General features: G+C 49.8%; 1 protein-coding gene across 4 annotated transcripts in view; it reads left to right on the forward strand.

Annotated features, from left to right (window-relative positions):
• The window catches only part of Dop1b (DOP1 leucine zipper like protein B), a 114,931-nt gene that overhangs the window by 15,367 nt on the left and 78,747 nt on the right, over positions 1 to 20,817 (forward strand). For all 4 annotated transcript variants that reach the window (XR_008218928.1, XM_052741229.1, XM_052741232.1 and 1 more), the window contains 5 exons: positions 9,843 to 10,024; positions 10,678 to 10,848; positions 17,560 to 17,749; positions 19,256 to 19,354; positions 19,991 to 20,114. Coding sequence is in view for 3 of the 4 variants with exons in the window: in XM_052741229.1 (XP_052597189.1) it covers positions 9,843 to 10,024; positions 10,678 to 10,848; positions 17,560 to 17,749; positions 19,256 to 19,354; positions 19,991 to 20,114 (766 nt within the window). In the remaining variant the exon portion in view is untranslated. The remainder of the gene's footprint in view (positions 1 to 9,842; positions 10,025 to 10,677; positions 10,849 to 17,559; positions 17,750 to 19,255; positions 19,355 to 19,990; positions 20,115 to 20,817) is intronic.

Consider the following 20,817-nt stretch of genomic DNA (forward strand, 5'->3'; position numbering starts at 1 on the left):
TTATGATGGCTTCCTGAGCTCTTTCCCAAGCATCTCCTCTTGACAGAGCCCGCTCTGGGTGAATGATAAATGTCTCTGCACCTGTCCGCTGCCCGCTGGCTGCACTTGGCCTGCTACAATCAGGCCCCTTCACCTTCCTGCCTGCACCTTTGGGACTCTTCTAGTCCAAATCATCAACCTGCTGCTATTCACCACCCCAGCAGCAGCCCAGAAAGCACTGGCTGATAGGGCAAGAACAAATGGCCTTGAACTCATGGCAATCCCCCTGCCTCTGCCTTGAAAATGCTAGGATTATAGGCCTGAGCCCCTGCATCTGACTTAATAAGAATTTTTATTTATTCACCTATCTCTATATATAAATACAAGTATATATTTGGTTTGGTTTTTTGAGACAAGGTTTCACTGTGTAGCCCTGCTTTATGTGTCGGGGCCTGAGGTCTGGAACTTGCTCTATAGACCAGGCTGGCCTTGAACTCAGGAATCCACTTGCCTCTGTCTCCTGAGTGCTGGAACTAGTGGTATATGCCACCATACCTGGCTTAAGTTGTAAAAAGAAAACCTTAGCTTTCTAATGTATCTCTACGTGAGACAAACAGTTGAATTAACCCACACAGGTTCCTCTCCGGCAGCTTTACCAAGTGAGGTGCCAGGAGGTGGGAGCTGCGTGGAGAGCTGACTCATCCCGGCATCTCTGGGTTAGAGTTCGCCTACTGAATGCAGCTCGGTGCTGGCCAGCCTACAACCTTTGGAGAAGGAAGCTTCCTGTTTGCCCAGAAGTTGAAGTGGTGTCACCCCCCAGTTAAACACCGGCCAGCCTTGCTGTGGGTCCCGACTCCAGCTGTGGCTCTCAGGGGAGGCAGGAGACCCATTTCTCCAGTGTGTCCCTTGCAGCCCCCCCACCCCCACCCCTCCCACCCCCGGGTCACTGCCATCTCAAGTGAGGTGTGACACTTCCTGCTGTCAGTCCGCGGCTTGCCTTAATGTGGGAAGTCCTGGCCAATTTGTTATTACTCAATATCTGTTCCCATCCCGTTTGGTCTAAAGGGCACTGTTGGTGTCCCTTGGCAAAGCTGTAACTCAGCGCTGAAGCTTGATACACCTGGCCAGCCTGACTCACTGTGACATCTACAGCTTGGTTGTTGCTTTGTAAAACGGGCATCCTCATAAAGGTGACAGACATCCAGAGGAAGGCGTAGAGTATTGTACTAGATGGTTGTTGTGCCTCTTTGTCCTGACAGGAGACATATGTTAAACCGGCTTGCTTACATTTCCTATAGGTGGCATGTGACCCCTGCAGTAAGCATTGTCTTCTGCAGGGGCAGTTTGGACTATGCCGTGTGTGTGTGTGTGTGTGTGTGTGTGTGTGTGTGTGTGTGTGTGTGATGTTTGTAGTATATACACGTGTGTGGATGTGCATCCACACAGATCAGAGGGAGATGTTGAGTCAGGGTCTCACACTGAACCTGGAGCTAAACTGATGACCAACAGGCCCATGTGATCCCCAGATCTCTGCATCCCCATGCTTCCCCAACCCAGGGCTGGAATACAGTGTGCATGTGGCCACATCCTGCTTTATGTGTCGGGGCCACTGAGCCACCTCCCACCCCCACCTCCCCGCTTCTGGGAATTTGAAGAGGAGACATTTACTAGCTAAATAAAGCATTTTAAAATCAAACCCATGCCCGTGCTGTTAAGTTTAAATATGTTTAAACTATTTTTTTTACTAATGGTTAAAATACACATAACATAAAACATACCTTACACACACACACACACACACACACACACACACACACACACACCTTTATTTTCTTTCTTTCTTTCTTTCTTTCTTTCTTTCTTTCTTTCTTTCTTTTTTTTTTTTTTTTTTTTCAGTTTGTTGAGACAAGGTTTCTCTGTGTAGCCTTGACTGTCCTGGATCTCGCTCTATAGACCAGGCTGGCCTCAAACTCACAGAGATATGCTTGCCTCTGCCTCCGGAGTGCTGGGATTAAAGGCGTGCGCCGCCGCCGCCGCCGCCGCCGCCGCCGCCGCCGCCGCCGCCGCCGCCGCCGCCGCCGCCGCCGCCGCCGCCGCCGCCGCCGCCGCCGCCGCCGCCCGCCGCCGCCGCCGCCCGCCACCACCACCACCACCACCTGCTGTCTTACCCCTTTTTAAGTGCATGGTCCGCACTTTCAGATCCAGTTGCGTCCTGGAGAAGATTGCACTGTCCAACTGTGTTATGTCAGAAGGAACCAAAGTGAGGCACAGAGAAACCCTGGGGTGGAACATAGGTCTTTCTTGGTTTCTAGTCATGAAACTCTGCTGTAATTCAGCCGTTTTTCTCAAACTTACATTTGTTCTTGTTTTATTATTTATTTATTTACTTTGGGACTAGGGATCCAACCCAGGGCTTCTGAATGCAAGCAGAACTACTTAGGGACATTATGCCTTTGGCCCCTGGTAGTTTGTTTTAAGGTCAGTCTGCTGTGTCTGTGGATGCAATGAGGTCAAGAATATTGTAATTATATCCTAATTGTACTTTCAGGAATTCTTTCGGGATTATATAGCTCCTGAGTGAAATGAACAGGGAAGCTTACTTTCCTGTTAATCAGGAGCTGACTGAAAATGATTTTGAAACCATGACTAATTTCCCCACCAGCTCGGCGGCTTCTCTGAGTTTGTTCTGTATTTGTAGACGTTTGTCATGAACTGTGTGTGTTAGGCTTATGACCAACCAATCTGGGCTTCCAGTTTCCTGAAAATAAACCTCCACTGTGTAGGCGGAGTTTCTCTGTGTCTCCGCGGCTGCAGTCCATTTGTATTTGGCATAATTTAGCGAAAATACTCTATTATTTATCTTATCTTTGTGACTCTAAAGTTTTATACTTAATTTACCTTTTATCATAACAAAGGAAAACTTTATCTATGACTGTCTAGTCTTCAGCTTCATCAAAGACCCCAGAAAGTTAAATGTTACCTAATGACAGGGACATCTGACTGTCTGGACAGTAACCCTAGGTTCTTCTGTAACATTGGGGCATCCAACTTTGGCCTATAGGCCTAGTGTATCTGACAGACATTTCTGAGAAGAAGGGAATTTTGAGAACTGTCCTACCTTGTCTTGGCAAAGTTTGACCATTGCTTTTTTGTGTCCCTCTGGTCCAGTTTGGACAGTATATTGTCAGCAATTGAGGCAAGGGCAGTTTCTTTGTCCAAATGGCTAGCTTTTGCCATAAAGAAAACAAATTCTGCCGGGCAGTGGTGGCACATGCCTTTAATCCCAGCGCTGGGGAGGCAGAGCCAGGAGGATCTCTGTGAGTTCAAGGCCAGCCTGGTCTACAGAGTGAGATCCAGGACAGGCACCAAAATTATACAGGGAAACCTTGTCTCAAAAAACCAGAAAAAGAAAGAAAGAAAGAAAACAAACTCCATATGGAGTTTCTTCAATGCCCATCATCTTCTCTGAAGTAGATTGATGCTGCCAGGAGCAGATGTGTCTCACTAGGTTATTAAACATACTAAATGCCATATTCTGTAGGTCTTTGAAGTGTTTAAAGACCATCTATCTATCTAAATATATCTATGTATAACCTTGAAAACATACCTAACATGACTATAAGTTTGACTATTATAGATGACTATTTATCTGTATTTCTTAATTATATATTACATTTTAAAATGAGCTGCATAAATGTAATACCCTAAACAAGAGTAGAAACATACATACAGTAGAATAAAATTAACTCTAAATTTGTGTCAACAAACCAAAATCTATATCAATTAAAATATTTTGATATTAATAGTTGTTTTTTTTTATTAAAGTAGATTCAATAATCTACCTTTTATCTCATGTCTGTATTATATCCCCCTTTTTTCCTCTAGAAAGAGATTTTTTTAATTTAATGCTTTTGTTTAGTCTTTCTTTTTTTTACTAAGACCAATAACAATTTGTAACCAACCCCCCTTAAATGACAATAAACATCCATAATCCATCTTTTGGGAATATGGGCATTGCTCTCTAGACAACTTCCTGTTGCTTGGGGGTGTTGGAATCTTTGGAGGAACCTTGAGAAAAATCAGGATAATTGTTATGTCTTGGCTGGAATATTCTGTGAGGCTGGATCATCTCAGCCAGCAGCCTTGAAGCTGTTTTGGATGCTGGATCACCTGGGCCATCCATTTTTATTGGTGTCTGGTCCCCTTGTTCTGAAAATACATAAACTTTTAAAGGTAACATACGTGTCTGTATTAATACAAATATAGACTGTATTTTACACAAGTCAGCCAAAGATGATTTTTTTGTTTTATGTTTGAGCAGGTAAAATATACATCATGTGTCTTGTAGTTCTTCTAGCTTTATTTCTTTTTGTTTGTAGTCAGGATTTCCAGGGGTCTTCCTCGATCAAATCTGATCATCTTTAACTTTGAAAAAATCCATAGCCTCTCATTTTCTGTGGAAATAAAAGCAGAACTTCTTCCCCAAAGTAATATATCTTTTGACTTCCATTTTGAAGTCAAGACATTTTAAAAATATATAGATTAGTTTAATCAAGCAGCTTTTATAATCCAGTGTCCCTTAGCAGCCAGAAAGTTCAGAGACAACACAGTAACATACAGGATCCAGACTCTCTGTATTTCCCATCTCTACATGGCTTTTTTCTTTTATATAACTTTACCCAATTTTTAAGGACTTCATTATTTTTAAAACTGTGTATTCCTTTTTTATGACTGTCTATACCTTTTTTCTTTTCTCTCCCAAGCTTTGTACATTTTTAAATACATTATAACCCATTTAGAGATTTTTTTCTGCCTATGTCTTTACTGCATATCTGTAATCTTTTCTGTCTGCATGAGCAAAACCCCAAGCCTTCTATGAAGCGAGTTGGCGGAGCTCATGCTGGCAGCTCAAGTCGGAAGGCAGCAGCTGGGAGATGCCTCTGTAGTGAGAGACTGCTGGAACCCGCCATGCGGCTTAGCTCATGGTGTGCTAGCAGCTGCCAGGATATGTGTCTCTGCACTGCAGCTGGCATGAGAGACGCAAGACTAGGAAACCACGTTTGGCTCCATTTTTGTGTGTTTAGAACCTTTTTTAAGCTTTCTCAGGTCTTACATGGATTTGGTACTGAATGTTTGGGCGCCATTTGTAGGCGGGGTTTTTCTGTGTCTCCGCAGCCTTTCACTAATAGCTACTGAGAGACTTAATATAAATTATAAATTCTTGGCCAATAGCTAAGGCTTGTTACTAGCTAACTCTTACATTTAAGTTAGCCCATATTTCTTATCTTTGCTTTGCCATGTGGTTTGGTACCTTTTCTCTGTACAGCACTCCCATCTTGCTTCTTCCTACGTCTGCTGGCAACTCCTCTGACTCTACCCTTCTTCTTCCCAGCATTCTCTGTTTGGCTCTCCCCCAAGCTTATCCTGCCCAGCTATTGGCCAGGCAGCTTCCTTATTAGACCAAACACAATGGAATATATTCACATGGTGCAAAGGAACATTCTATACCACTCTGACCTGCTCTGGGAGTGTTTCTAAGGCCTCCTCACTGAAGTCTATTCCACAGCAGCATTCTTACAGGGGCTGGAAACAGCAGCACAGTGGATGGCCTTCCCCGCCTGGGCCGGGATGCTGGCATGTGTGAGGGATGAGGACAGGGGATAAGGACTAGGAAAAGAGGCTAGCTCTTCATGAATAACCCTGAGTTAGTGTGGGGCAAAGTCTCTAAGATGGGACGTGCAGGCAGGGTATTGCCTCATCCTGCTACATGGGAGGTAGGAAGATAGCCTGAGAGTTAACTCTGTGGCTAGGGCTTCCTTTTAATACCCAAATACTTTATGTCTTCACATTTTTTCAGCCAGGTTTGAGGGGTCGTGATGTCAGACACATGGGCGGTGGGCGTTGAGGCATGTTATTGGCAGAGAGTGGCTATGGCTAGCTAAGCACAGTGGCACATGCTTAGCATCTCGTGTCACAAATAACTGTAAGCCAGGCGGTGGTGGTGGCGCACGCCTTTAATCCCAGCACTTGGGAGGCAGAGGCAGGTGGATCTCTGTGAGTTCAAGGCCAGCCTGGGCTACAGAGTGAGTTCCAGGACAGGTGCAAAGCTACACAGAGAAACCCTGTCTCGAAAAACAAAAACAAACAAACAAAAAACTGTAAAGCTGGCTCTTAGCCCCCAACTCCTCTGTTGCTGTGAGACATGGGGTCTCTTCCTTTTTAAATTGCCGTAACAAATACACAGTATAGAAGTCGCCGTTCTAGCTTTCTTTTCTTGAGAGTGCTGCTCTGTCACACAGGCTGTTTTCAAAGCCTTGGGAAATTGAGGCCAGAGAACTGCTTTGTGTTTGAGACCAGCTCCGCACTCCACAGCAAGACCCTGTTTCCCAACCCCAGCTGGCAAGAGGCTGAAGTACAGAACCTTTCCGTTTTAAAATCGCTGTGACATAATACAAAGGTTAACACTTCAATCCTCTGAGACAGTATCCTGCTGTGTTGTGCAGGCTGCCCTCAGAGCCTCAAACTTCTGGGCTCCACATCAGCATGTGCACATCACATGTGCAGTCCTCCCACATCAGCCCACAGAGTAGCTGAGACGGGGGGCAGGCACAGCCTGAACCCACCCTCACCCTTTTGATGATGTTAAGTATCTTCAGGATGTGACTGTCCTTTGTCCAGCTTGTCGGCTGTGGGGATGTCACGGTGCCATGTTGGAGTGACCCTCACCCTGACTCACTATGCCTGGGTCATGTCTTCATTCACCACACAGGCCTCTGCTACTGCTCAGTTGGAGCCTCTGGCTCTCCCCGCACGGTCCAGAAAGCCCCATTCCCCCCCCCCCCCCCCCCGTCTCTCTGTCTCTGTCTCTGTTTCTCTTTCTCTCTCTCTCCCTCCTTCCCTCCCTCCCTCCCTCCAAATCTGGCCCTCTCAGAGTTTTGAACAAAGGAAAGGTGCCAAAAAGCCCAGTTCCGAATTCTTGATGACTGTTACAGCTTCCTCCCCTGATGATGCCAGCTGCCAAGGCCCCACCTAAGCGCTCGGCTTTTGACCATACCTGGGCACAAACCCAGCTGTGGCAGACACGCCATCACCCCTCAGGCCTACAGTCTTTAAAATCTCCTTCCTTAGTTCAGGCACAAGGACTTCTCTGGCCTGGTTCTCTGAGACAAGGGAACCCACCCGAGAGTTGCTTTGCTCTGTACACCTGTTCAGTTTGACTTGATCTGGCTTACGGCGGAAAAACCTATTAATTACCTCGTCACAGAAAGGACTCGGACAATTCCGTTGACCGTATTGGTTTTCGTACATCACATGGCCGTCCTGTTCTGTGCACGTGCTCATGAATTCCAGTTGCCCACATTGGTGTGGAGCACCTCGGTGAAACCACAGACAATAGCAGTCCTTGGAACGCACTGAACACACCTGAGACTCGGTGTGGACTTGACCAGAGAAACCATGTTGTCAGAAGCAGGGAGACAGTGAGGACAGCTCCTGCCCTGAGGAGTCACCGCTGTTTAGTCGGCCACTAGTCCCAGAGAATGTCTAAGTGCGCGTCTTTAGGACCGGCCATCAGTTGATCTGCCAAGCTGGGTGACAGCCACCTGGCTTTTCTGCTTGTTCTTCTGTATGTTTGAAAAGTCCCACATAAAATGTGCTGTTTCCTGCTCCGTGCCCACATCTGTCCAGGCTGGCCTTGAACTGGCCTTGAACTCTGTGTAGTCCAGGATTGTCTTGATCTCCTGAGTATGTTACCATGCCTGGTTTACACATTGCTGGGGACTGAATCCAGGACCCCATGCATGCTAGGTAAACACTCTACCAGCTGAGCCCTAGCCCCAGCCCTTTAAGATCCTTCTTGATAGTCTACAGAGTGAGTTCCAGGACAGCCAAGGCTACACGGTGAAACCCTATCTCGGAAAAACAAAGACAAAACAAAGGAGAAAAAAGATACGTCTTGATAACCTCCAGTTTATCTAACTCTTCTTAAAGATGCAGTTGTGTTAAATTTGAGAGTTCATGTAGATTACAGACTTCTGCTGAAAAATATTTTCCTTCTCTTCTTCCCTTCAGCTCCCACCTAACCCGGGTTGTTTAGAGGTGGAAGCAGTCTCTGTTTATAAGTAGAAACTGTCATGGCTCCCAGGGCACATGGCCCAGGGCCAGCGTCCTGACTGGGGCTGGGGCATGGCTGGTGCAGCAAGGGTCCAGCCTGCCACCTGCTTGGTGTCAAGCGCTGCTGGCATGCTGAGGACTGCAGAGTGGATGAGACAGTCCTTGCCCAGAGTTGCATGCAGGAAGTGCCCTGTCTGGGGACCCTGCTGCCTCCCTGGGAGGGGGCCTGAGCCGAGTCACCCGAGTCACCCGTGGGGAAGAGTGAGCAAGGTGGATGGGGGTGGGGGGTGGGGGGCGCGGTGTTCAGGTGAGGCGCTGCCAAGTGTAGGCAGAAAGCAAAGACTGCTCCGTGTGGTGACAGATGTGGAGCAGGCTGTTAAGAAGTGAGGTCCAGGTGCTGAGGTGGTTCTGTGGGTGAAGGGCTTGCAGTGTAAACGTGAGATCCTGGGGTCAGTCTCATGTAAAGAAGCGGGTGCAGCAGTGCACACATGTAATCCTCGGGTCAGGGAGGAGGACATGGGCCAACCCCGGGGGCTGCCTGGACAGCCAGCCCAGTGAATTAGCAAGCTCCAGGTTCAGTGAGAGCTCCGTCTCAGGAAGTAAGGCGGAGGGCTGACAGCCTGAGTTTGATATATCCCTGGAACCCTCACGGTGGAAGAAGAGAACTACTTCCGACAAGTTGTCTTGTGACCTCCACATACTCACTGTAGTACGTGCACTCCCCACACACTCCACACACTCACTGTAGTACGTGCACTCCCCACACACTAAATAAGTCATTTTTTAAAGGTAGAAATTTATTGCGGAAAACACCCAATGTTGACCTTTGACCTCCACACATGTGCAAATACATACACACAAAGAAAAAGAAAGTGGAAATGAGGTAGGCCAAGCAGACTACAGCCATGCTCTGGAGGCCTTGAGGGGCTCTCGGGAAACCTGGAGTTTACCCCGTATGCTCTCAGTACAGATATGTGTGTGCAAATAACCTGAGGCGTGGGTTAATAGACCGCAGCGTCAGATGGTATTGAAATCTCCCAGCCATGGCACTCTGCCTCTGCTCCTCGATGCTAGGAAGAGCAGGTTTTCTTGTTTGCTTTCAGTATTCAGGGCCTTGCACACATCAAGCAAATACCCTAGCTGTGAGCTGTACCCCCAGCTCCGGAAGCTACTGTATGAGGAACCCTTGTCCTGGGTTCTGTGTCCACTTGCTTGGGGACACTGTTGTACACATCTCAGTGGGGTTGCAATGTGTTCTTCCTATGGAATTCAGATGTTCTCAGCACAATCCCTAATTGGTAGAGATGCCAGAAATTGCCCTTCCCCCATGTATGGGCTCCACCCATAACTGCATGGTTAGGTAGCTGAGCTGAAGAGTGACGGGACCCCTTCTCCCTAAGCAAACAGCCGGGGCTTCCATGCACATAGCAGGCTCCTTGTAGGGAGACAGCGGTGTCTGTGTTGGTTACAGCCCAGTATCCTTCTTCATTTCTGTGGGACTGCTGGCCTCCTGGGATGGAGGTGCATCCAGCCCTTGTCTGTCCTTGGGTACCATGGTGTCACCAAGCTGTCTGCCTCCCTTCCAGCATTGGCCTGGCTTGTGAGTCTCCGTGGCGCCTCCACACAGTCCCTGTGAGCCCTCTCCGTACGTCTGTCTGTCTCTCGGCCCATGCTGTGTTCCGGCCTCCACAGAGCTGCCTCCCTCCGGAGATGGCACAGCTGCTCTCTCACCTCCCTTTCTCGACTCACAGGCTCTCCAGAGCAACCTCAAGTATTCCCTGCTGCCGAGAAGACTCCTTATCAGCAAGAGGCTAGCGCAGTGTCTGCATCCCGCCCTGCCCAGTGGTGTGCACCTCAAAGCCCTCGAGACCTACGAGATCATCTTTAAGATTGTGGGGACCAAATGGCTGGCCAAGGACTTGTTCTTGTACAGGTACGGCCGCTTCCCACTCCAGGACTGTCATCACCAGGGCAAGAGTGTTCCAGTTCACCGGTGGAAAATGACAAGCAAGGGCTGGGGTGTCACTCTGCGGGTAGGGTGCTTGCCTCCAGCACTGAGAAGCCAGGTGTCGTGGTGCATGCTCCTAATTCCAGCACTTGGGAGGTGAGGGCAGGAAGAGCAGTTCAAGGTCACTCTTAGCTACGTGAAATCCTACCTCAAAAAATTTTTTTAAAGGAAAATGACAAGCAAAATATGCATAGGGGAGAAAAACCACACAGTATCTGGTCATCCATCCATGACCAGGAGACAGGGCACCTTCAGAAAGACCTGCATCCAGGCTCCATGGTATGTGTAAGGAGTGGAATGTGCATATAGCTTGGTTGCCTGCTTTTGACTTAACGGTGTCATGTGACCATTTCGTGTCAAACATGCATCTGTCACCAGTTAAATGGCTCTGCTTGCTCCTTACAGTTCCCTTCTGGGACTAGGGTGGAGCTCAGCCTTTGCCTGGGCAAGGCCCTGGGTTTCATCCCCAGCCACTGAAAGTAAAGGAAAGCAAACCCCAAACCTCCCCTCCATAGCTGACCCCTGGGATCTGTGACAAGGTGTCTGACTGCGCTCACCTGCCCTTCTCTTCCTCAAAGCTGCGGCCTGTTTCCCCTGCTGGCCTACGCCGCCATGTCCGTGCGGCCCGTGCTGCTCGGTCTGTACGAGAAGTACTTCCTCCCGCTGCAGAAGCTGCTCCTGCCCAGTCTCCAGGCCTTCCTCATGGGCCTGCTGCCCGGCCTGGAAGAGGGCTCCGAGATCTATGACAGGTTGGTGGACAGCATGTCTGGGGTGCTGGCTTTACCTGTCCGGGTCTGGGATCTCCCACTGCAGAACAACACACACACACACACACACACACACACACACACACACACACACACACACACACACACACACACGATGGGGCTGGAAGGTGCAGAGAAGGTAGGATTAGCTCACATTTCTCTGCTCACCACTTAACAGAGTCCCCACGCTCCCAGGAAGCTCTTTACTAGAGGGGAAGTCAAAGGCTGGAGAGATTGTATTAGACCCTGACCTTGAGAAGAGTCCTAGTTGTTAAGGGAGGCTCTCGTGCAGGGCACCCATTATATCCTGTCCACTAGTCTGTGGAGAGAAGACACACACAGATGCACATGCCCGCTTCCTCTGGTGGAGGATGCATCCCCTGATGGGCACCTCCATTCACAGGTGGGGGAGGGGAGATGAGCAGGGTTCTCAGTGCCATCGCCGCCACAGGGAGCAACAGACTGGGAGTAGAATCCACGTGGTTCAGATTCCAGAACTGCCCTTCCAGTTTCTAAATAATAAGGCAAAGCCAGGTTCTTCAACAGGCAGGACATAGAGATAATCAGTAGTGTGCAGAGCAGGGTCCCCTCCCCACTTCTTCTTTCTTCTTCTTTTTCTTCTTCTTCTCCTCCTCCTCCTCCTTCTTCTTATTTTAATTTTTTTTTTTTGGTTTTTCGAGACAGGGTTTCTCTGTGTAGCTTTGGGCCTTTCCTGGAACTCACTCTGTAGACCACGCTGGCCTCGAACTCACAGAGATCTGCCTCCTGAGTGCTGGGATTAAAGGTGTGCGCCACTGCTGCCCGGCTCTTCTTATTTTTTTGACACAGAGGTTTTGCTACATTATGTAGCCCCAACTGGTATCTAACTGCAATCCTCCTACCTCAGTTCCCTACCTCCCAAGTGCTAGGATCATAGGCACGTGTTGCCATGTTGGAACAGAGCGGAGTCTCTTCACGGCTTTCAGCAGGACCTGAAGAAGTGCTTAAAGCTCTTAAGTTTCTCACAGGGTTCTGGTGACGCTCTGAAGCTGGAGAAAGTTTGTGGCGTGTAAAACATTGCATGTGCACAAAGCCCTTTCTAAATTCCCTTCCAAGCGTCGTAAAGAATTGCTGTTCACATTGACAGTGCTGAGATAGTGCAATGGTTAGCTCCTGGTGATAGGACCATGTTCCAGCCCATCTGTGGTGGCTGCTGACTGTGCCTGTATACACCCCATGTGCTGGCACCGGGCCCCCCTTGCCATGCTGTTCCCAGGCCTCAGCCACATCACCCTGGCGTGCACTGGGGTGGTGCCTGGGGCCCCTTGTAGACTCAGGAAGTGAATCCCAGCCGTACTTGGAGTGTTCCTGTAAGCTCCAGAAAACCTGGAATGGAGTAGCTTGGAGTATGGTAGCCCGTGACGGCGGCCCAGGCTGCATTTCGTTTGCATCTGTACTTGGATGGGTCAAGCCTAACTAGAGGGTTAGTGTGGACTGCTTGAGGCTTTCATAGCTCAGGCCTGGTTTCCCCAGCGGAGAGCCCACCATTATAGTCACATCTCTGGAGGAAGAATCTGTCTCCTTGCACCCATGGTGGCTAGCACACATGGTGAGGCCTGGGAGTGTGTGGACTCAGTAGTCATGGTGACACTGGAGGTAGCAGGGCAGGTATCACCTGACTTCCTGCAAGTTCTGGTGCATTCATGTTCTGACAACAGGTGCATGCGTGCGTGCGTGCTCGCGTGTGCGCCCATGAGTGTCTGTGTGTGTTAGTATGTGCATATTTGAGTTTTTACATTCTCTAACAGGTGGACACATTACTTAGCTCGCCAAAGGTTTTTCAAATCTATGTTACTCACACTGGAAACATGTTGAAAGTTGGAGTTTTGTTTGCTCTTTTGGTTGAGGAATGAGACTTTGTTTGAACAGTTGATAGTGTTGTTTAATAGTGGTATTTTTTCCCCAACGTTGTGATTTCTTGACATTGAACCAAGAGCTGGGTAGCTGCGTGGATCTCTGAGTAGATTTAGCTGTTACTGGAAACCAAGCCTGTCTGCCATCTCCAGATGTGGTGTCCAGCTTCCAAGGCAGACGCTGGTCAAGGTTTATGTGATGGCTGAGTGTGTTATAGGCACAGTGAGTGAGCCTGGCAGTAGAAGATGGTTTTCGGCTGGTTTTGTTTTAATCTGAGAAAGAGCTGGACTCCTGAGCCCTTAGGAAGAGAGCGAAATATCCCAGCACATAATTCTCATGCCTAGACAGGAAGAGGAGGGACCAGGGTCACAGTGTCAGTGTTGGGAGACATTGGGAAGGGCTGGGCTAGACCCAGCTGTGCAGATGAAGTAACGCACTGCTTTCACGTAGGTGGAAACTTCCCATTTGCAGTTCTCAGTGTGCGCAAACAAACGGGACTCTTGGCCTGTGTGCGACAGTGTCACCGTTCTGGCTCCTGACCTCTGGAGGCTGGTGTATTTATTACCTATTCCAGAGCCCTTTGAAGGTACCAAAGCCACACGCCTGTGCTTTGCTGCACTAAGAAAATGAGATTAAAATGGCGAATACTCACCAGACTCCTTTCTAGGAGAAGAGGAGGGAGTGCCTTGATGGCTGTGAGAAAGTGAAAGCTAGAGGCAGGTATAGTGACATACACTGGGATCCTAGCCCCAGGGGGGCCGAGGCAGAGCCAGCCAGGATACATAGCATCTTCCAGATCAGCTTCGACCCTGCCTCAGAAATCCACAGGGAAGGAAAAAAGGAAGAAAAGAAAAAGAGACACAGCTTAACTAGAAATGACCCATTGAGTCAGTGGCTCTTGGGTACATACACTTAATCCCATTGTTCAGGAGGCAGAGGCAGGAGGATCACCCTGAGTTTGAAGATAGCCCCAACTACATAGTGAGACCCTGTCTCAACAACAGCACAATCAGGCTCCTCATCTGCAGAGTGATACTGCTCTGCTCGGCAGGACCTGGAACTTTCTGGGGGAGGTTGGGGGAGGGTTGGCTGCTGGTGGGTAGCTGTCAGAGGCCTACAGTGCCACAGGCAACCTAGGTTCGTAAACTCTCCTGGGACAAAGCGCCAGCCCCAAGTCAGTAGTGTCAGGTTAAGAAACTCTGATTTATCCGTTTGGGCTTTTGAGAGTGGGTTTTGCTGTGTTTCCTTCCCCCACAGGTCTTAAATCCCAAGGCTCCTGGGAGCCTCTCCCTGGCCCCCATGTCCCATAGCTGGGATTGCAGGGTGGTGAGAAATGCTGATTTGAATACCTGATGACATTCGTGCACATTTATTTGTGTTGCTTGCTCAGTTTCAAAGGGTCACACCGAGCTATGGCTCCAGCGACACCAAGCCTCCTGTCTGTCAGAGCCGAGGTTGTGAGGTGCCTGGGGCTGTGGTACCATCCCTAGGCAGGCTACCCACTTACTTCACACACACACACATCAAGGCCGGTGTCACTTGATGGCGCTTGTGTCTGCAGGAGGGACAGGGTAGCAGCAGCCAGGGAGAATGAGGAAGAATGGAGATACCGTGGGCTTGATCGGTTATGGTGGTGATGATTGCTGTCAGTTGGCTTTGAAGGAAAGTTTAGGGTTCTGTATTGTAAACTGCACACTGATTTTTAGATCCTAACCACAGAGGTAATTTGAGTCATTCTATCATGATAGAAAGTTTCCTAGTTTTTCACCCTAGTTATTTTGCTTTTCCAGAGTGTAGTTATGTCAGAGTTATTCTTTGTGACCTTTTTTATTTGTGTTTTTTGTTGCTGTTGTTGTTTTAATGTGCATTGGTATTTTTGCCTGCATGGATGTCTGTGTGAGGATGTCCGGTCCCCTAGAACTGGAGTTACAGACAGTTGTGAGCCAACATGTGGTTGCTGGGAATTGAACCCAGGTCCTCTAGAAGAGCAATCAGTGCTCTTAGCCATTGAGCCATCTCTCTAGCCCCTGTTTTTGTTTTTGTTTTTGAAACAGGGTTTCTCTGTGTAACAGTCCTGGCTGTCCTGGAACTCACTCTGTAGACCAGGCTGGCCTCGAACTCAGAGATCTACCTGCCTCTTCCTCCCAAAGCTGCCAACCAGGCCTGGCCTTTCTTTTGTAATGAGAATAATGTGATGAGATATACAGTTGCATTTCTTCAGTACAGAAAGCCAGCCAGTGTCCTGAGTGTTGGATCAGTAGGAGAGTCTCCTGGGCTTTGATGGGGGAGCCTTCTTTGAGGGAACTGTGCAAGCGGCTGGCAGCTCATCCTGTGTCTCATACTCGGGGGTGGTCTGTTCAGAACAAAAGAGCATGTGCATGTATGTTCTAGTGCTCACAGTGGGTTTTATCTAGGTCAAGGGCAGGGAGTTCCTGAAGTAATTCCTTGGTAAGGAGTCTCTTCCTCACATAGGAGCATCTCCTCTGCCCAGCCCAGAGGCTGCCCAGCAGGGCACACACTGACTCATCTGTCCAGTTTACCATATAATGCAGCCTCTGAGCAGTACTTCCGCCCAGTGTGACGGCCCAGAACTGAGCAGAGCCAAGCCCTGTGTGTTTGCTCAGCTTTTAATAGAGGACCAATCAATACCTTCATCCTCAAAACCCTCCTGTGTACTTTGCCTAACCTCCTGGCTTGACTTTCACCTCCTCAGCCCTGTTCTCCTAAGATCCAGTGCATCATTTCCTGCAGATATTTTATGAGGCAGTAAGGTTCAGGTGCATTGAAAACTTTCATTAACTTTTTATTCTTTGGCAGTTTCATGAATCTATGTAATGAATGTTGTCCTCCTTGTGCCCTTGACCCTCTCCGGCCCCAAAGCCCGTCCTCTTCCCAGCAAGGCTCCCACTTTCATGTGTTTGCTGTGTGTGACCCACTGAGTTTGAACAGGGTTCCTGAAGAGCGTCGTCACCTTAGGAATGACTCCCTCACTGCAGAAAGTGACCCTTTAGGGAGGGTGGGGCCTCGCCAGCCCCTCCCTTCTCTTGAACTGTTGAGGGACCCAGTCTTTGCTGGTCTTGTGCAAGTGACCCCAGGTGCGGTGAGTTTGTGAGCTCATCGGCCATACCACGTCCAGCAGACACTGTCCCGGCACTCCTCCCGGCCCCTGGCTCCTGGTCTTTCCACCCCTGAGCCTCAGGGGAGGAGGGTGATCCAGGTGCTCCGTTTGGAGCACAGCATTCTGCAGTCCTCTACACTTTGGCCAGGTGTGAGTCTCTGTATTAATCGCCCAGACTCATTTTTAAAAACAAACTCTGTTTTAATATATAATCGTAGTATATATTTGCAGGAAGTATTTTTCCCTTTCCTTTTGTTGATTTGCTTTTGAAATCAAAAAGCAAGCTGAAGGTGATTGGTGTGTCGTGCTCCTCATCTGGCACTGGGACCGTGAAGGACCCGGGGCACTAGGGCTACTATCCAGCAGCGTAGCCCGCGTGCCCACTGTTGCCCTGTGCCGTTTTTACACACACACTCCCAGTCCACTTTTGCACCGTCTTCCCGAGGCAGAGACTCTTGGCTCTCTCTCCTGGCTGAGTGTGGGTTCGTGCGGAGGTCAGTCCTGTCCCAGGTCCCATAGCCGGGATTTGAACACAGAAGGGCTGAGCTGAGGAACGCTGTGAGCTGCTCTTTACACTGAGCAGCTCCTGGCCTTCTTTCCTCCCAACGCTCTGCAGGTAGGAAACATGAGAAATGGAGTCCTTGCAGGTGATGAGTCAACCCAGGGGTGAACCCTCTCTGCCAGGTCACTGGCAGGCCTGTCACCAGCCCACATGCGGTTTTCAGTGCCAACACCACAGAACAGAGCCTCGCTTTAGCACCCATGGAAAACGGGCCCTGATCCACTGATGGTGACGCTCGTCATGGGCTGCTGACTCTGCGTCACGTCAGGGGAAGATGAAGTGAAGAAAGGAGGTGTGGCAAGCCTGGTGACTGACACCTGTGACTCCCAGCACTCAGGAGGCTGAGGCGGGAGGCCAGCTGAGATACCAGAGCCTCCCTGTCTAAAAATAAAGGGGGGCTGGCAGATGGCCCAGCAGTTAGGGTGGCTGCTACCAAGCCTGGTGTCTGGAGTCCGATACCCAGGACCCGCATGGTGGGAGAAGAGGTCAGCTTTTCCAGACTGTCCTCCAAACTGTCCGTGCCTGTTGCTCATGCATGCAAGCACACAAGCACATGCAACATACATATGCACACACAGGTATACACACTGCACACACAAAACACACATGAATGCATTAATTAAATGTGTGGGGCTGGAGGAATAGCTTAGCAGTTAAGGGCACTTGCTGCCTTAAGAGGCCTGGAGTTTGGTTCCCACTTTCTATGTTGGGTGGCTTACAGCTTCCTTTAACTCCATCTCCAGAGCATCCAGTACCCTCCTCTGGCCTCCACAGGCACCTGCAAACACATGCACATACCTACACGTAGACATACAGGCGTAAATAAAGTAAATCTACTTAAAAATGTAGTAAAGGGGGCAATGGCTCCATGGGTAAAGGTGCTTGTCACCAAGCCCAGCAACCTGAATTCCACCCCCAGAACCGAGAGGTGGTCTGTGTGCCACATCAGTGGGACACGTGACAGCAGGTGGGCGGGACGTGTGCCAGTGTAGGCATGACAGCGGTCTGGAGTGACAGGAAGATGGGGTTCCCTGGCTAGGGGCGAGCCCTTGAGTGTCCTGCTCTCCCACAGTGCAGGAGGTGGGAGGAGCCCTGAACCGGTGTTGTCTTTCCCCAACAGAACAGATGCCCTGCTCCTGAGACTGTCTCTGGTGGTGGGTCGGGAGGTGTTCTACACCGCCCTGTGGGGCAGCGTCCTGACAAGCCCCTCCATCCGCCTCCCTGCCTCGTTGTTTGTGGTGAGCCACATCAGCAGGGACTCACCGGGCAAGGAGCAGAAGTACATGCTGGGTACTGATTACCAGCTCGCGGTAGGTGCCTGGCTCCCCCGGAGATGTGGGCACGGCTTCTCCATCAGGGAGCATTCTTATTTGTGGTGTGTGAGAGAGAGAGAGAGAGAAAGAGAGAGGTATTAGGATGGATGGGCACCTACAGAGGCCAGAAGAAGACCCCGAGCCCTGGGAGCATGTGGGTACTGGGAACTAAACTCGGGTCCTGTCCTGTGGAACAGCAGCACACTCCCTTTACCCACTGAGCCCGCTCTCCTGGCCTGGCAGCGTGGCTCCTCGGTGACCCGTGGCTGTGCACACAGGCGCCTGAAGCCGCTGCCAGGAGTCTGCTGTGCCTCTCTCCGGTCTTGATTCCTCCCCTGCTCTGGTGTCCTGGGGACTCCTGCCCAGTTCTTTGTGCCCTGGTCCTCTTAGGCTGCCCTCACGCCTAAATGTCAGGTTCCCCAGCTTCCTTCTCCAGGCCCTTCAGGGGAACCCGCCTTTCCTGGTAACCCAAACCCTGCCCATGAGTTGGGTAATGGGAGCACCCCAGACCTTTATCTTTCCCCACCCGTGACCCTGTACTTGATGGCATGCTGTCTGTCACCACCTGGTCGTGAACCGGCACTTTGAACTTAATGTTTCCAGATTAAATCAATGGGTTACAAAAGTCTCTGCTAGCAGGAATTCCTGTCTGCAGAGGAGTGGTAGAACTTTCCCATAGTTCTTTCTGGGGGTCACATGATAGAATTGAAGACCCGCCCCCCCCCCCCAGGCTGTGATTGAGATGTAGGAGATCCCTGCATATGTGTGTGTCCCTCTTTCCTGCCCTGTGAGTATAACCTGCTTGTTCTCTCCTTTTCTACGGTCCTGTTTCTCCTGCCTAAGCCTCCCTTGGGCCCACAGTTTTCCCACTGACTACCTCCACCCACCCACTTTCACCGGGTCTTTGTCAGTCACTGAGGGATTGCTATTGTAAAGACAGACTTTGCTCACACCTGTCTTGTGCTGCTGTGATACATGGCTTACACAGTCCCAATTCAGGAGCATCCTAGTCTGCTCCCAGCTGACTGCTCACCTGCTCTCTCCTCAGACTCTGGGCCCCCACGCCCCATAACCTCATAGCTTCCCACAAGCCTCGTGGCTTTCAGCATTGGTGTGTCTGCACCCTCCTCTGTATTCAGAGAGGACATGCAGTAGGAACTGCCTTGACTTGGGATCCACTGGACCCTATGTCTTCCTTTCGTTTTATGTGAGGACCCTGTTACAGAATTTAAGATCTCGAACTGGGTGCACAGTCAGTTCCCCCCAGCTCTCAGGTGAGGTCTACAGCTGTGTGTCTTCTTCATGTCATGTAGCCTCATAGTCCCCAGAGTTTGAAGCCCTGCTCCTACCCCCGGCCTCCTGTGTGGACTAATGTCATGTCAAGACTCCCAGCAAAGGTTACCTAGTTTTTGTGGCTGCACAAGAGCAGCCAGCCGAGGGTACTGGGTCTCTTAGGAACAAGCACTCTGATTTGTTGTTGTTTTTTGTTTTTTTTTTTTTCAGGTGAAATCACTGTGTGCATCACTGCTAGACGCGAATGTTCTTGTACAAAGAAATAACCTGGAAATCATTCTGTTTTTCTTCCCATTTTATACCTGTCTGGTGAGTCACGTCTGCCCTCCTGGACACTTCCTGTTACTTCAAAGGCGAAGGGCAGGTGTTTGTATCCACAGCAGTTCAGTCATGGAGCTCAGCCGCTTGACAGTCTCCATCACCTCAGCCCATGGATGGCCCTTATTTATTCTGTGGGCCTTGTGTGACTTGTCCTGGGAAGAGGTGAACAGATGGTTCCTTATGCCAGATAGGGCACCAACAACAGACCAGAGAATGATGCCCCCTAGCCCAGCTTGGAGAAACAATGGCTTTGTTTGGTGACTCAGAGGCAGCTGCATTATCATCACGGAAGGGCCTCCCCTGGCATCGCTGAGACTCAGAGAAACTTCTCTGGAACCCCCTGGGAGACTCACCACCTTCACGGCAGAGTCTCCTCTCCCCGGCAGTTGGTTATACTGCTTACATATCACTGGGAAGGACCTTGTGACTCTGGTGACGTTTCCTTAGCTTCCGCATCTTGGTCTCTCCAGGATAGACTGTCAGTTCTGAGGAACTGGCTGCCAAGCAAGCGGCAATGGACTGGAGTCTTTGGTGGGCAGCTGTCTTCTGGGGGTGGGACATGTCAAAAGGCAGAGGCCTCCTCAGCGTTCCCTTCAGGTAATGCGTTCTCCGTCCTTCCGCTAGGATCCTGAGGAGAGAGCCATCCCCCTGCTCAGACGTGATGTTGTACACATTCTCTCTGCTGCCACCCAGACCCTACTGAGAAGGGACATGTCTCTCAATAGAAGACTCTACGCCTGGTTACTAGGTACTGAGCGGTGTGTGAGTGTGCGCCTCAGTGCTGGTTTGTGGGATAAGTGGTGCCTTGAGTGACGTTTCTGAATCATGAGTTGTGGAAAGACAGCCATGACTAACACAGCCCTGGCCAGTTGAGGTCGGCTTCCTACAGGAGCGGTGATTATCCGCAACTTTTGTAAAAAGAGAAGTAAGTGGGGTTTTAAAATTCCAGCTGAGTCCCATTTTAAGATCTGGAAATACCAAAAAATCTATAGTTAAATGGTATTTAATGAGAAGCTTGTTATAAACCCAGGTGTGGTGGGACATTTGTGTTAACCAAAGGACAAGGGGGCGGGACAGTAAGAGTTTAAGGCTAGGCCGAGACATAGCAAGACCCTATCTCAAAACCAAATTAAGCTAGGAAAGGGGTGTGGCCTAATAGGAGGGGCTTCCCTGGGATATACAGGCCTGGGCCCAATCCTCAGTACAGAAGAAGAAAAGAGGCGGAGGAGGCAGGGGCCTGTCGTGTATGCTCTGTACAGACTACAGTGCTGGGATTACAGGCTTTCACCTCCAAGCCCAGTGTATATAGTTCTGGGGACAAAAATCCAGGGCTTCATATACCTCCAGCTCACTTTGGAAAATTTAGATTTAAAAAAAAAAGTGTGTGTGTGTGTGTGTGTGTGTGTGTGTGTGTGTTGAGGTATTTGTGCATGTTAGTGTGCAGTGCCTAC

The sequence above is a fragment of the Peromyscus californicus genome, unplaced genomic scaffold (genome assembly GCF_007827085.1).
Source record: "Peromyscus californicus insignis strain IS unplaced genomic scaffold, ASM782708v3 Scaffold_16__1_contigs__length_79575227, whole genome shotgun sequence".
NCBI classification, from domain to species: domain Eukaryota; kingdom Metazoa; phylum Chordata; class Mammalia; order Rodentia; family Cricetidae; genus Peromyscus; species Peromyscus californicus.